Source organism: Panthera tigris, chromosome B2, assembly GCF_018350195.1.
Source record: "Panthera tigris isolate Pti1 chromosome B2, P.tigris_Pti1_mat1.1, whole genome shotgun sequence".
Lineage (NCBI taxonomy): Eukaryota > Metazoa > Chordata > Mammalia > Carnivora > Felidae > Panthera > Panthera tigris.
This window is the reverse complement of record NC_056664.1, coordinates 109,837,897-109,854,840: the sequence shown is the minus strand read 5'-3', so window position 1 is coordinate 109,854,840 and position 16,944 is coordinate 109,837,897. Positions and strand designations below refer to the sequence as shown.

The 16,944-nt window shown below is 38.2% G+C and overlaps 1 protein-coding gene across 2 annotated transcripts; it reads right to left on the bottom strand.

Moving 5' to 3' along the window:
• Window positions 1–625: 625 nt before the first annotated feature.
• On the bottom strand, window positions 626–16,944 carry SMPDL3A (sphingomyelin phosphodiesterase acid like 3A). Of its 2 annotated transcripts, XM_007078669.3 has the most exons (8): window positions 16,795–16,944; window positions 11,570–11,783; window positions 10,688–10,832; window positions 6,261–6,357; window positions 5,347–5,516; window positions 4,700–4,880; window positions 3,142–3,266; window positions 626–1,259 (listed from the first exon to the last, which is right to left on the bottom strand). In XM_007078669.3, the coding sequence occupies exons 1-8, from the start codon at window positions 16,895–16,897 to the stop codon at window positions 942–944; spliced, it is 1,353 nt and encodes a 450-aa protein (XP_007078731.1). In that variant the 5' UTR covers window positions 16,898–16,944; the 3' UTR covers window positions 626–941. The 2 variants fall into 2 exon arrangements, with proteins under 2 accessions (XP_007078731.1, XP_042841280.1); XM_042985346.1 differs by lacking the exon at window positions 11,570–11,783 and having other exon boundaries at window positions 16,795–16,815.

Below are 16,944 nucleotides of genomic sequence, written 5' to 3'. Positions count from 1 at the left end.
GCAAGCCAAAGTATTGAGGTTTCCTAAATCCCTAGGCCTCCTCCTCTTCTCTTCTACTTGAATTCTCCCACTTAGCCTGGAAGCAAACAACAGCTTGAGAGAAGCTGTTGAGAGACAGGCAACCATGGGAAAACTCTACACACAATCCCAAAAATAAAAGCTCCTTTTTTATCTTCCCTTAGAATATCGTGGCAAAGAAAATGCCACTGCTGCATCCTAGTGCATTTCTTTGAGAAACAGTCATACCTTTCAATTCACTTCAACAGTTATTTACTAAGTGCCCATCACCAGGGGAGGATCCAGGCCTTATGCTAGTACTGTAGTTACAATAAGCACAACTTGTGACACTCTGTTCCTTAAAAGTTAGCGGTACTCAAGAGGCCTCTCCTTCACTCATAGAACAAAGACAGCTTTGCTCCATTATAGGCAACTCATGTCCTAGGATGTTTCATAAGCCCCAAGTTGGTCTCAACGAGTCCTTGGTGTTTTCCCAACAGTACATAGTGCACGGAAACAGTGTTGGCCTCAGTTTATACATGAGATTTAAACAGTTTCAGCCTCAGTTTACACATGAGTTTTTAACAAAAGTGAATTAAAAGAAAATCATCCTATTAAAAATAATTCATCATGCATGAGAAGTCATTTGCTTTATTTATATAAATGACAGTTGCAACAAGGGTATAAATTAGATATAATTCTATAAACTGGAAGACAGGATACTGACATCCAGACATCATTCTTGTAATGGTCAGTTATATATTCAATATAATAAAAATGTAGAATGTTACAAATATCCACATTTGAGGATTATAAAAAAGAAAGCAAAGATAAGAATTCTGCTGGCCCACTCAGTAACCCACAAGATTTATGTAACAGTTCCCACAAACCGATCTCAGAAACAGAACAATGTTACATTTTCTACGAACACAAACAGTTAAGTACTAGGGATAGTGCTTTATATAATATTGTTTGAGGCAATCTTCATAGGAAATACGATCAAGACTCATAATGGCACAAACGTGATAGGACTTACATTCCCCATTGCAAATTGCACTGCTGTCATAACTCACAAAGAAGTAATTATAGTATTTGATAAACTGCTCACTGTCCAGGACTGCAAATTGCTTAGCTAATGCATACAAACTTTTTGGCTGCAAATCTTCAATGTCATAGGTCTGAGTCAGCATATATTCCAGCTTCCAATCGGATTCTCCCTTTAGATTTGCATCTGTCAGGTTCAAATAATACTGCAACATATCCTATAGCAAAAACAGTCACAAACCCTGGTTCATTCTCTGCCATAGAAAGTACTGCACAGGAAGAAGCGTCCTTATTAGGATTTATGTGACATTCTTAATTTAAAGTTGTAGTCATTTAGAAAAAAGTGAGAACTGTTTTGGTTTGCTTTTTTTTTTTTTTTTAAGGAATTCCAGTAGACAAATCTGTATTACTTTTTTTCATTTTTTTTTTTTAATTTTTTTTCAACGTTTTTTATTTATTTTTGGGACAGAGAGAGACAGAGCATGAACGGGGGAGGGACAGAGAGAGAGGGAGACACAGAATCGGAAACAGGCTCCAGGCTCTGAGCCATCAGCCCAGAGCCCGACGCGGGGCTCAAACTCACGGACCGCGAGATCGTGACCTGGCTGAAGTCGGACGCTTAACCGACTGCGCCACCCAGGCGCCCCACTTTTTTTCATTTTAAAAACAATGAAGGAACATATTCTAAACTACACAGAGAGATGTACAAAATACAAAGCTTTGGATTCACACACCTCAGAAGTAACCACTGCTAATAGTTACATATAAATCAGTGCTGTGCTGGAGGTGGCTGGTACCAGCTCACAGAGCCAATTATCAAATTTTTAGGAACCTCGACACTATAATTAAAGTGTTGTTTATTCCCCTCAGTGAACAACTTGTTAAACATTTATCATCACTCCAGTGTATGTCAAGACATAAGTTGTTCTAGACATTATGTACAAAACAAATATAATTATTTAGAATATGTATACCCGATTTACTATCTCTTGGCTTTTTCAAAAAATTAAGCTATACTATGTATACACTGTTTTGCACTTTTAAAAATAATTAGTGCTATATCAGGGCATCTTTCCATGTCAGTATGTGTATATACATACACACATACATACATATACACATACACACGTATATGTACATGTATACATATATAATATATATATATGTGTGTGTGCGTGTGTGTGTGTATGATGCTCAGATCCAAAAATAGGCAACTAATAGTTGTATAAAGAATTCAGTCAATTGTTTTATTTCCTCATTTAATCAAATGTTTGCAAATTAAATCTGATTTCCCTTGCCTTATTTTCTTCATAAAAACATGCTCTAAGGGACAAGTGAGCTACCTCTTACTAAGTTTATTTAGGGAAAAAAAATGCATTTACATCAATAGAGACTTTAATTGAAAATTCTTTTCAAATGATATTAATTAAAAGGGGCAGTACTTATAAGCAAAAAGCCCAGCCCTTCAATGTTAAATTGGTCTAAAACCTAGTCGTGTACAAGCTCCAGAGAACTTTTGTCTCAAAGATAAATGTCCAACTCATTTTTATTTACAAAAAAAACGCTGCCAACATGTATTGAGTTCTTACTATAAGCCAAGTATTTTTCTAAGTGCTTTACACATATTTGTTCATGTAATCCTCACAGCAATTCTGTGAAGTCAGTAATACTTAGTTTAATCCTCATTTTAAAGAGGAACAGGCTGGAAATACATAAGGAAATTTGATAAAAGAATGCTTGGGGGAGTATGGTTTCGGAGTCTACAGTCACCTTCACAGCTATGTTCTAGAGAAGAGTAATTAATAAATATGGCTTAGTGAAAAGTTTCAGTATGTGTACAAGTCCCCAAATCAGGCCCTGCCCAATGTACTGAACAAATGTCAAGTCCTTAGAAGGACAGAAACAACCTCCCAAAGGCTGATCTCATAATGCCCATACTGAGAAAGTGCTGACCAGCCAAATATAAAAAGAAGACAGACATCATGAGATTTCAACATAGAAACAACGTACATAGTTAAGCTGAAAACATTCAACTAAACTATTGAAAACTATAAAGACATGCATAAATGTGGGGGCAATTCCAAAACTGTGCCAACTTACCAATAGTTTATAATCATGAGGATCATATTGAAATAGTCTGACGCCAGGATTGTTGGTCAGTTTTTCTGCAACACTCTTCACTGGGGTAACAGCAGGAGCCACAAACAAAGAATTTACCGGTCCTCCTGGACAAAACATATGTACATAAACATATTTTTTAATTGAGTTTATCTTTACTAAAAATATAAACAAATGCAAGATTAAGAGATTAACAGACATAACAGCCAAATGATGTATGATCCTTGATGAATCCTGACTTGAAACAACTATAAAGGGACACTTTTGAGAAAATAGAGGAATTTTTATTATGGATTGGTATTAGATGATACTGAAAAATTACTGTTGCTCTTGTTAGGTAGGTAAGTGAATCGTATTAGTATGTAAATTATATAATTAGCCATGTAGTTAATGACAACTGACCAAATGACAATTAAATTATGTGAATTAGCCATATATTTTAGCAATGTATACAGTAGCATGTAGGCTAAAATGGATCTAATGTTTGAGATTTACTTTCAAATACTTGAGAAAAAGAAAAAAGAATAAAGAAGTGAATAGGTAAAGCAAATGTGGCAAAATCCTGATAGATGTTAAATATAAGTGATGGTATGTGGGCGGGGGGGGGGGCGTTGTTTAATTATTCTCTTTTAGGTGTATTTGAAAATTTTCATAATAACAAAATCTAAGTTATCACAGGTATACACACACACATACACACAAATACAAAACTAGTTTGTTCTGTACATCTACCTAAAACAATATGCCAATAATTACATAATAAGAACCTGATTGGGGTCACCATGCTTTTATACCTATCTATTACAGGAATGAATTTCTGAGTAAAAAAGCTATCAAATGCTGAAAAATGGTCATTTTTTACCAAGCCTACTTTTTGTAGGTGAAAGAGGTAAAGCATTTTGAAAATTTTCCCCAATTGCTGAAAAAAATAAATACTGATTTTTTTTTCCTGGCTGACTATTCTGAAATAAGAACGCTTATTTGATTAACTCCCCGTTTCCTGTCCTCGTGAGGAGGTCATCTTTAAAAATAGGTAATCATTGTTTTGTCTGATGCTGAGATTCTCCTATTCTTATCTTTTAATTCTGAGTAGATGACAATGTTGATTATCCCTTAAAATTAAGTGTTTGATCTATTTTAAACCAGTGGTGAATTCTGCTTTTCTCTTCAAATTCTGAGAAGTAAAACAAGTCATATAAAAAGACACTTGAGTCTAGGAAGTAAATAATGAACAGCAGTATTTCTCTAAACTTGAGAATCTAAAAGAAAAGTTGAGTGAGCTAAGGGTTTCAGAGCCTTTTTTGTTGATAGCTATCAAATGCTGGTGGCCCCATGGAGCAAATAGGGAGACACCCAACTGCAGGCCTAAATAGGAAATCGACACTTGCCTTACAAACACAGAAGATATTCAGAAAAATCTGGTGCTGGCAGGTTGATTTAATGAAACTTGTAATTTACTGGTTCAGTAAAAATTACTGGATATTCACTGCTTTGCTCTAGCAATTTGGATTGGGAAGATGCACACAGAACAGCATATTACCTTTTTTATCAGAAAGCACCATAATACTATCTCTGTGAGTGTGTCCATAAAATTGTCCTGCAATGACATTGCTGTATCTTCTAAAAATATCTATCAATTTCTCATTATACAATTCTCTCATTGCTGTGATGTTCCTTGAATGGGGCACATATCCTACTGGGATATGTGCTATGATGTACACCTGGAGAAAGAAACATAATGAGGACTGATGAGAATCTTTTTGCACGTGTATCATAACCAAATGACATTTAGATATCCAAGATTAAAAGTACTGTATATTAATTAAAATTTAGAAAGCAAATATACCATCTCTCCTATTACCAAAAAAAAAAAACGATGAAATTATAAAACTATTAGTATCATTCTACTTGCATTTGACTCACTTAAATTACACTGTTAATGATATATAGTAACTGTGATCTTGGTCACAATTTTTTTTTAATCAACAGATGTCAATCAGTCATCAAAGCATTAAAAGCAAAGCAAAATAAAACAAACACAGCAGATTTAATTAAACCATAAGGTGTTTCATGTGAAAACATCTTCAAATTTTAATATCTTTATTAATAGCTGACCCCACTTGAGTTAATAAATACACAAATTTAGCCCCTGTTTATCCCCAGATGATTTTAGTCTCTGGGATCTACCTTCTCCTTATTTTGCTGAGAGGTGTTCAGTGTCTTTTCTAGCCATTCAAACTGATTTGCTGGGTCAGTCTGATTCAGAGTCATGATATTTGGGCCGTAGTACAAGTTTGTGTTTAGACTGATGATCCTAAGGTTCAGATTAGGTGAAACTTTCTGTGAATAAAAGCCACCTACAAAAACAAATTTAAGACACACTCTAGAAAAACACGTACACAGATTCACAGTGACTATGAAAGCAAACTCTTAATTATGGTTTACAAGCCAGTCAGGAAGGTGATACTTATTTCTCATTATTTAGTTTGTACATACATAGGCTGTCATTAAATAAGAATCACTTACTGAAAACCGACTGTGTGCCAGATCCAGTGGTGGGACTTCCACATACTGACCTACCAACAGTTGTATCCGATATTCAGATGAAAATGATATTGGCACTAGGTCATGAGGTGTCAAATTTTAGAAAAGAAACATTAATGCATCAACTCCTACTTCTGCATGTTTGGGAAGTTAAGATGAGAGATATAGTGAAGTACAAAATGCAAAAGTAGGAACACACGTGGACCATGCCAAAGACTACTATGGGAGAGATGTCAGATAAACCAGACCTGCTACAGTCTTAGTAGCAATGAGACTTAAAGGCAAAATCGCCCTCACACCTGTGAGCCAGTGGTGGTAACACCCAAGGGTCTGCTGCAGTGGTACTTTTGGAGCTAGCACCTGATCTTGGACCTGCTCTCTTTGCCCTGGGCCCACTCACCATCCATGCCTCTCCACAGCTTTCAAACATGACTTACAGCCTCCAAAGAAATGGGCACATCCAGAATGAACACACCCAAGCAAACATTAAAGATCTTAGTCTGAACAACATGAATAAAAATAGAGACAAAATAAGGATGAATAAATCTTTCACTTACCTTTCCTTAAAGTATGAATAGCTTCTTCGTCCAACCAGGGCTCCCAGAGATTTGCTACTGCATTGTACACCTTGCTGGTGACTACAGGCAGTTGATCCTGGCCACAAACAATACAATCCACCATTGAAACTTTAAAGATACATAGATTAACTAATTTAAACATTACTTGAGCATTTCCTACTATACGAGACATCTGGAGAGGCAAGGATGAGTACTAGATAGGCTTCATCTTCAAGGAATGTATAACTTCGTTAAAGAGACAAAAAAAAATATAATCAATCACCTGTCAGACAATGTGCCAGGTGCCATCATAGAGGTTCTAGCAGGGTAGAAGCATGAGCAATCGAGTCCGGCCCAGAGAGTCGGGGTGGGGGGGGAGTGAAGAAAGCACATCAACCTGCCCTTGAATAATGATTTCATCATGTTGGCAAGAAAGGGCATCAAAATAAAGACAATGGCCCAGACACCAACCCTCACAGTGCTATACACAGAAAAAAAGCACTTGTGCCACGTGGTCAGGATATAGGATGGATATGGGAGTGTGCTCATTAAAGAGAAACAGAGGCAGGTGTGAGCCTGAACACACAGGGCCTGGAACAGCACATTGAGAGAATGGAGAAAATTTCATGATTTTAGAATTAAACAAAGTCTTCTGAGATGTTCACACCAGTATAAAGCTTTTGAACTTTCTGAATGAAGACTGACAACCACATGCTTTTGATTCGGAGAAGTCTCTATATGAACATGTTTTGATTTTTTGTAAGCAATGTGTACATAAAACATTTTTATTATCATAAAGTATTTTTATCATCCTATTTTATCACATTATAATAAAGGATCTTAGCTCTGCGGGGCACCTGGGTGGCTCAGTCGGTTAAACGTCCAACTTCAGCTCAGGTCATGATCTCACGGTTCGTGAGTTCGAACCCGGTGTTGGGCTCTGTGCTGACAGCCGAGAGCCTGAAGCCTGCTTCGCATTCTGTCTCTCTCTCTCTGTGCCCCTCCCCCCGCTCATGCTCGCAATCTGTCTCTGTCAAAAATAAATAAACTTAAAAAAAATTTTTTTTAAGGATCTTTAAGGAAGAAAAAAATACCCAAAACTTTAAGAAAGTATATACTGAGGGACACCTGGGTGTCTCAGTCAGTTGCGTGAACAAGCCCTGACTTTGATTCAAGTCACGATCTCACAGTTGTGAGACTGAGTCCTGTGTCGGGCTCCATGCCCAGCATGGAGCCTGCTTGGGATTTTCTCTCCCTCTCTCTGCCTCTCTCTCTCTTTCTCTCTCTCGCTATCTCTAATAATAAAAATAAAATAATAATAATAATAATAATTTTAAATTTAAAATAAATTTAAAAAAAGAAAGTGCATACTGAATAAAAATCCAAAAATCACTTGTGAAATTAAATAATTATTCCTATTTTCTTGTTTTAAAAATTATATTAATAAACAGAAGCCATTTCCTTCACACTCCTCCTTTTCTTCTGCATATTAGTGACATAGATCTATTTCTTAAAGTAATTTTCCCATCAGCACTAGTGAAAATGCTTAGTTATTTTCCAAGATGACACCCAAGTCACATTAGTTCCTAATACATATGCCTAATACACGATGAAAACAGAAATACATTCAGGGAAAGTAATAACTAAATGACTTGTTCTAACTAGAACTATTAGTATATTTTTAATTTGTGTCAGATATCAGACTCCTCTGTCTGAAAATTATACTGAATACTAAAAATTATGACTTATAGGACAACCCAGATTCTGATTAAAACTTGGTCACATGATCATCATCAAAAATCTGAAAGTGTTAGCCATGTGTATCCCAAAGTATTGGGATAGATGCCAAAATACTGGAATGGTCATATGAAATCTTAAAATTATATAAAATTACTGTAGAGTTTTCTCTCAATTTTAGTTATGAGAAATGTGAGCATCAGAGAAGTTAGATGATTCATTCAGGGACAGCTGGTCAGTTCCTGGGTTGGTCTAAATTCCAGGTCTTTCCAGTGTCACTCCTATGTCCAATTATTAATTGTACGATGCCATCATCTCAATACTCTTTGGCTGTGACATGTGCAGTGCCGAGAAATGAGGTATAATGGGAAGTGACCCACCCATAAGTTTGGTGGCGCCAGTCTTGCCAGTGTAGGAGTAAATGAGGACCCTGGCCCAGACTGCCTCCTTGGGCGGCAACTGGAAGGAGTCCCTAGGCTGCCCACACTAATATCTACTTCTGATGTAATGGGTGGGGACATGCATCTACATATGCATGTTTAGGTAGTTATGTTTATGTGTATGTTTATGAGATTTTAATGGAGAAATAATACTTATTAAAGTATCTGCTTGATTTGTTACTAACAGTTTTGTTACTAACATTCACCAGAATTCCATCTCGGCTAACAGTCTGTAGGAGATTTTGTTGTGGGGCTTTCATGTTACATTGACATTCCTGAAACTGGCGTGGAAGGGTGGAAGCAGAATAATAGAAAGAAGATTTTCAGATATAAAGTCGCAAGCTAGAAAGACAAAAAAAATTAACTCTTTAAAGTATACGGGCTGCCCAATTTACCCTAGTTATACATACGATAGGATATATTTTAGAATTTGTATATTATCTATATCTGTGAATCACTATAAGATTTAACTTCACAAAGACAGAAATAAAAGTAAAATAAAACAAATCCCCAAAGGAGTTAGGGAAAACGTATCCCACATGTTGCTGCTTACTGCTCCAATAACTACCACTCCACTTATTGAGGGCATAATATGTACCAGGTAGAAAGCTACGCCCTATTCATGTAATATCACTAATTCTCACGGAAACTTCTGAGGGTGGGTGTTATTGCTCCTATTTACAAATGAATGACTTATGGGTCAAGGACGTTAAGCGAATTATCCAAGTTGGCCAAGCTATCAGGAGCAGGGCAGGATAAGGCTTTACATTCTAGTAAATACAGCTCTAAACCCCACATGTTCTCCACTATGTCAATCTGTCTGTCACCTAAAGCATATAAAAAACAATGTGGGTAGCTCCTGGTTTCTAGAGATTGTTCATCCCCAAGCATCTTCCCTGTGTGGTCTCACATCTCAATAGTAACAAAGTTGACCACTGGTTTAGAGGATGACTCACAAAGACTAACACATTGTTCATCTCAAGCCCAGAGGCCAGTGCCAAAAAGTTACTTGAAACAAGTTCATCCTAGAGTACAACGTCTCAAAATCCCTGTATTTAGGTGATCAAAATGCTCACTAAGCATTCTTGTGGCCTGAGATGGAAAAGATATTCTAAGCAAGAAGATAAATCTAGACAGAGAGGCATGAAAGTAAATATTGTGTTCAGGAATACTGAGTATGTTAATCTGGCAAGAACAAGGGATGTATGCAAGAATGTTAGTCTAATTGAACACAAAAGATCCAGGATGTGGGCTCTATCACTACACGATTGTGACCACTTGAACAAGCAACTTGACATTTTGGGGACTCAGTTTTCTCATCCATAAAATGAAGAGTTGATCTAGACTAAGGGTCACCAAACTTTTCCTATACAGGGCCAAATAATAAATATTTTAAGCTTATGGGCCATATGGTCTCTCTTGCCACAATTCTACTCTGCTGTTCTAGTGCAAAATCAGAAATCAGCCACAGGCAATACAGAAAGAATAGCCATGGCTCTGTTCTAATAAAACTTTATTAACAAAAGCAAGTGGTAGGCCAAATTTGGACCACAGGTCATAGTGTGTCAAGTCCTGGACTAAAACACTAAAACTCTGAGATATCTTGAATCTGTCCAAATCTAAGATTCTACACTAGTATAACAGGACCCTCCAGCCAGGGCTAGTATCCGACCGTTATGCACAGGCTATTTAACAAACCGCCACACTGATAGGTTAAGGCCTTAGCTTATCGGTCATCAAATATTCTAAACACAATCTCTGTCTTGAGTGGTATCTTAATTAGATAAACTGGGCCCAAACAGGAACTTCCCTCTTTGGTTCTTATGACAGTTTGTTATGATCAGAGCGTGGGGAGCTTGGTCTGCCTAAGAGAAGTTCTGAAAAATGTAAACATTTGTCAATATCAACCTTCCTTGCCAACCTTTATCATAAAATGTGAATGAACAACACTGTTATTCAAAAGAAAGTAGAAACTGAGGAAGATTATGAGGGAAAACAAGAATCAATAATCCACAAACTAGGCAATTTGCTTCCAAAACTCACTATGGACATATCTTTTTATGGATTAGGGAGAATCACTTTAAAGTCCCCAAATCACTTGTCTTACCTTCTTCAGTGGTTATTGAACAGTGCACTCTACCTCCATGAGCCCCACTCCCACGTCTTATCATCAGCTAGTTATTGTCAGAATTTTGACAGTACTAATGGGAAAATTCCTTGAAACACTTTTGGAGTTTACATCAAATTTACCTGTGGCCAATAGTCATGATTACCCAGTGCAGGGAAAACCTGGAGATTTGGAAAGACACTCTGGATGGTGGTTGTCATATTAGCAATCACATTTATGACTGAGTCTGTTGAGAGTTCATGCACAGGAACGTGAGGTGGGCTATCCCTGCAAAGGAGACAGAATCATAGCAAAATCAACTTCTGTAAAAAGTCACTAGACATGCATGATGCCTGGTTGTATTATCATTGCACACTTCCACGATAAAACAACAGATGATTATTAAAAGAGCTGATAAACGACTCTTCATTTATCTTTCTCCCACAGAGTATCCCATTTTAAAAACTGTGTGATACAACAGATAAGCAGGAAATCTCAGCCTATTACACTGCTTGACTGAAGATTTGTGAGAGGCAAATAGTTGAGCAATTAAAAGCACAGATTCCAGAGCTAAAATGCCTGGATTCAAATTCCAGCTTTGCCATTTACTAGCTGTGTACACTTGAACAAGTTACTTAGATGCCCAGCCTTCATTTCTTCATCTGTAAAATGGGGATAATAATATCAAATGCAAATGTTAAATGAGGTATAATTTAAACATTAGTTAAATAGCACCGGTCATTACTGCAGGCATAGGGAATACAAACCTTATCACTCTGTCATCATGACAGACAGAATTAATTAATTATGCCACCAGAAGATAATGTTTACAAAATTGCTATTCTCTACCTCTGCCCTTTGCCCACTTGTGCCCTCTCTCTCTCTCAAAAAAAAAAAAAACAAACCAGAAACAAAACAAAACAAAACCTAATTAATTAATATTCGTAGGAATTCAGCATTCTAATGAAGCTTAGGTCACTGTAGATAAATATTGAGCAACTAACAGTATTTATATACTCACTTACCCTGTCCATATCATGAAAGATGCTTCTTGTCCTGAATTTTTAATGAAATCAAATGCTGACAAAATAAGGTGATATGGAGAATCACACAGAACATCTCCAAAAGGACCAGGATTGGAGGCATTTACGCCTTTAGATGAAGCACACACTTTGGTGTGGTCATCTGTGATGTGGTAAGTAGGGTCTAAGTGTAAATCAGTCACATGCCAAAACTGTCCTGTTGATTAGAAAAGAAATGGTGTTAAATCTACTTCCCTTTAGGTATTCCCATACACATATTTACAGTAAGACTGGAGACAGTTACTCCTCCCTGTGATGGAGTAAAACCCTAGTAATTTAAATGTTCATTTGCTCTGAAAGTAAATACAATACTTTCCTGTCAGTAGATGAGGATCCCAAAGATAGTGGGAAGAATTTACTAAAATTTACTATTTACATGGGTCAGAACTGATGAGCTCACTGACGGCGTGCCTACGTAAAAAAGACTATGTAACAAACGTAAACTGCATAATGAAATACAGGGAGACATACTTCAGATGGGTCAATAATAATATTGTGTATTAATAGTATGTTTCCTTCCTTGCAGAATTTATGGTTTTAGAATTTATTTATGTGCTTCTTGTGGAAAAACTAACATAGAAACATGATGTGGTCTGTTTGGGTTACAGAGTGGATAGATTGCAAAACCAGAAACTAAATCTCACTCCTAATTTCTTGTAAAACCTGGCCTCTCAACATTAATGGAAAAAGAGTATAAATGTTTAATACTAGCTTTAAACCAAAAGTAGGAATTTCCAGAGGCTCTTAAAAGCTACTAAATATAGGAACATCTTCTAGCATACACTTGTATCAAATGTTGATAATGTTAAGGAAAGCATTTGTTAAAGAGGATGCTTCCACTCGGTTTTCAGTGAGAAACCTGGAACCCATTGGATACCATGGGAAAGATTCTTTAATTAAAGGAAATAGTAGTACTAATATTCAGAGTAGTGTCTCTCTTTATTAAGCATTTGTGCCAGGCATTATAATAAAGAAACTAAATATACTATGCCATTTTATTCTCGAAACCACTCTCTTGAAGTAGGAATCACTGTTCTCATTTTAGAGGGGAGAAATGAAAGCTGGGTCCATTAGGAAATCTGCTCAGGTATACACAGCTAACAAACAGCACAGTCAGAATCTGAGCCCCACTTCGAAAGGCCCTCCAGCTTGTGTATACATAAGTTACATATATCTTCTATGATTTTGCTGCCTTCTCATATGCAATTAATAAATTATTTTAGTATTGAGGCTTTTCACACTTTGAATTTGGAGTTTACTCTGATTATGACTAGTTTATATCAGAAATGACATAGCAGCACATACTACACCAGAAACATGGAGCAAACAAGTAGAATGCAAACTTTTATCTACCTATACAAAGATGATAAAAGCTATGTATGTATATGAGCAAACACCTGAATAGGACCCAAAGCTGGGATAAGAAAGTAAAAAACTGAAAACCGTTAATTTGTTAGGGTGGAAACGTTAAGTTATATTTGGGTTGTTTTTTCTCCACAACATTATTATGATTTTACAACATATTTAAGTTCACTGCTAAGACATGGTAGACAAGAGATCCAGAAGAAAGTAGACATAAAACAGTCTTTATGATCAATTACTTTGTATCTTATCCCCATTTGAAAATACATGCCAAGAGTAATTTATTTTCTTCTTTAATGCAGAAAATACTCCAGCTTCCATTTCTAGCCCAGACTTACTGTATCCAACACACAAAGTGAGGTTGACAAATAGCTCAGAATCATCCTGGAGGCTGTCCTTCCTTGAGGTATAAATATATAGTGCATCTCAATTTTATTTAAACATGTTTTTAATGATTTGTAGAATATTAAGGTATAATAAGCTATACACAGAACAGTATAGTGTTATGGTTAAGATGGGGAACTCCAGAGTCAGACTACCTGACTTCAAATCCAAGCTCTATTTATTAATCTAGCTGTGTGATCCTGGCTTGTTTTATCTGCAAAATGGAAAGAATATTACTGCCTTCTGTATGAAGGTTAAGTGACTTGGTAGAAGTAAAGCTCTTAGAACATACCTGGCATCTAGTAACCTCAGTGTTAGTTATACTGTTAATATTTTGACGGGGCACCTGGGTGGCTCAGTCAGTTAAGTGTCTGACTTCAGCTCAGGTCATGATCTCATGGTTCGTGAGTTCAAGCCCCACGTTGGGCTCTGTGCCGACAGCTCAGAGCCTGAAGCCTGCTTCAGATTCTGTGTCTCTCTCTCTCTCTCTCTCTCTCTCTCTCTCTCTCTCTCTCTCTGTCCCTCCCCTGCTCACGCTCTCTCTCTCACAAAAATAAATAAACATTTAAAAAAAAAAGTTATACTGTTTTTATTTTGTAACCCTAAGCCTGAATTTGAGATTGAACTTCTTCATTTCCAAGTAACACTTAAAATTTATCAGGTACTTACTGTAAGTTTATTGCCTTTTTTAATGTTTTACATGTATTAACTCATCATTATTTTCATTTTAAAGATAAGGACACAGAGATTAAGTCCAAGTCACATGTGTCATACACAACAGAGTCAAGATAGAGATTCAGGAAGTCTGATTCCGGATTCCATGTTGCTCTTAACCACTGTATCACTTGCCTCTATGTGTGCTCACATTCAACTGTCCTTCCGTGTCACTTGCCTCACATAAAATACATAACACCTACATGAGATACTGTGACAATTAAGGGACATGAGATAATAAGTATACTAAAATTTTATAAACCAAAACTGGAAACACATTAAGAATACATCTCCAGTACCTAGATTTGTATGTCCTCAGCATCTAGAACATGACCTATAGTAGGCCCTCAGTAAACATTCCTTAATGAGGCACAGGCAGATTTCAGGATTTCCTCAAGATCACATGGTGACTCATTAATGAGAGCTGAACTAGAACCAGTCCCTCCAGACTCCCAGTCTAGCAGTCTTTCCACTACACTGCACCACCAGACAGATAAGTGAGGAGGTAATTATTTGGATGCACTGAAGAAAGTCTTTAAATAGAAGCCAAAAGTTCTGACAGGTTCTTAACCTGGGATTTATGAATAATGAACCTCTGGAGGCCTTACCTTCCACTTCTAATTAAATTATATATAAAGTGCTCTGTGTGTGTGTGTGTGTGTGTGTGTGTGTGTGTGTGTGTGTGTCTAAGGCCACAGACCTGGCCTTTGGCCAAGCCCTACTCCACTACAGATTCTTTGATTTGTGGTCCAAAGTTCATTTCACCACACAATGATTTCTTTCTTGTTCTGCAGATAACCTTTAAGAAGATTTCCACAAATGTATGTGTGTATACATGTGTGTGTTGTTAATATACCTAGATAAATGCTCAACATTATATACTAAAAAACTTATGGTTTAGCTAAAAAAAATTGTAATCTATCCTAAAAAAAACTAGTAAACAATAATTCAGATGTTTGGACACATCTGAATTGTTTAAAATAGGTATTTTTGGTTTTTTGTTTATAATGTCAGTTCCTACCAAATACCTCAGCAGGCCTTGACCTACTAACTCTAATCAGAGATGTGGACAAACACACCCAGGTGAAGTCTCCTGGGTTGTTGTCCTCTGACCACTGAGACTTGACAGAACAGAAAGTTGAGACTGGGAATTTACACACACACACACACACACACACACACACCAATTAAGCACAGGCCAGTTATGGTGAGTGTTACAAAGGAAGCATTTCCGGATGGGGTCAGGTGAAGAGAGAGAGTGTCACATCAAGTAGAAAACATGTAAAATAATATAGCCAATGCGAAACTGCTGAGTCAACACTTCAGCAAGTCTCTGAACCCCATCCCTTCCTCCTCCCTAAGTGACTCAGCCTTCTAGTTTCCATATGAAAACGGGGAGGTGTAAGTGGAGCTGCCCTAGACACCACAAAGTTGTTGCTGAGGACTTAAGCAATCAGATCCTTAAAACCAAACAGTAAATCTGCCAATGGGTATTCCCAATGGGTAGCAACCTGGGACATTTTATTTCAAAATCCTGAACAGTCACCTAACTAAAGAAAAACAACACAAGCTTCAATAAAAGCAGAAACCAACATACATAAGTATTTGGGGACGATTTCTCGTTATGACTGACAGTTAAGAAACCAGATTCACAGTTCTTGCTTTCAACCTGACAGCTGAGTCACGAGAACTTGGCTCTCACGCAAAGAGGAGGTATTTTTTTCAGAGCATTTCCAGAGCCTTGTGAGAAAGCAAAAGCGTCAGAGAACAGCACCAAGCACTGTGCTAAGTTTCAGAGGCGGCTAAGTCCCCAAACACAGAACAGAATTCCACCTATCAAAATTCCCCCCCTCTAAAGAACAGAACAATTCTTTTCAAAGGGTGTCAGGCAGGTGGGGTTACCTTGACCTTTGAAAGGGAAGGCTCAATAGGCACCCTAAAATCTAAAATTTGTTTAACAAGTTGTTGGGTCCCAATTCTGAGTTTCATATTCCATAGGTCTGGAGTGGGCTGAAAACCTGCATTTCTAAGAAGTTTGGGTGACGCTGATGCCGCTGGTCCCAGGCGGACCACAAAAGGGATTGCATTAAACTTGTTAAGTATGATTAAAATTGATCCCGCCCACAGACAGTCCGGTAACATCCAGGTAAAGTGAAATAAAGGCCCCACGAGTTCTAACGTAGACTAAGAGGTGCGTAGCACCGAAACTCTGGCAGGAGGAGTAAGAAGAAAAGGCCAACAAACCCGGCGGGCAGGACAGAAGATACTAGAAGTCCCACTGAAATGTACACCCCTATGGGGAAGAGGAAGCTCCGTACTCCCTGTGCTCTGGGCAGATTCGGGGCCCGTGGGAATGAGGGACATCCAACTTCTAGCTTCGGTTCTGCTTGAGACGTGCACATTTCCTTCCTCCCGCCCCCGGAACAAACGCGCAGAGGAACCTAGTCTCCCGCAGCTCCTTGCAGCGCCCCCACTGGCCAAGGGTACTTTCTCCAGCCACCGGGACCTTCCGCTGGTCGCCGGGCGCTCTCCTCCCGCAGTTGCCCTTGCCCTCCCCGCGCCCGGCGCGTCTGGCTCCACTCCCCTCCACTCCCCGGAGCCTCGGCCGCGGCGCACTGCTGCCCCCACGCACTTTTCCAGACTTCGCGCGGGCGCTTTGGCCCGTTGTTCTCGGGCAGCTCCCGGGAGGGAAGGGGTCGCGGACTCACCCACAGCCGGAGCTGAACTCTCGGGCGCCAGGGGCAGGCCGAACCCGGGACTGCCACGCCAGGCGAGCAACAGGCAGCAGACAAGCGCGCCCAGCAGAGCCATCACGGGTCAAAGCCACCGGCCTGGGAGACTGAGGCTGTCTGGCTTGG

Bases quoted from the DNA above. Each gene is read 5' to 3' on its own strand.
- SMPDL3A (XM_007078669.3), bottom strand. From the start codon at position 16,897: ATGGCTCTGCTGGGCGCGCTTGTCTGCTGCCTGTTGCTCGCCTGGCGT. The intron at 5,517-6,260 runs GTAAGTGAAAGA...TTGTTTTTGTAG, and splicing joins TATTCATACTTTAAGGAAAG to GTGGCTTTTATTCACAGAAA. The intron at 4,881-5,346 runs GTAGATCCCAGA...TTCTTTCTCCAG, and splicing joins CTCAGCAAAATAAGGAGAAG to GTGTACATCATAGCACATAT.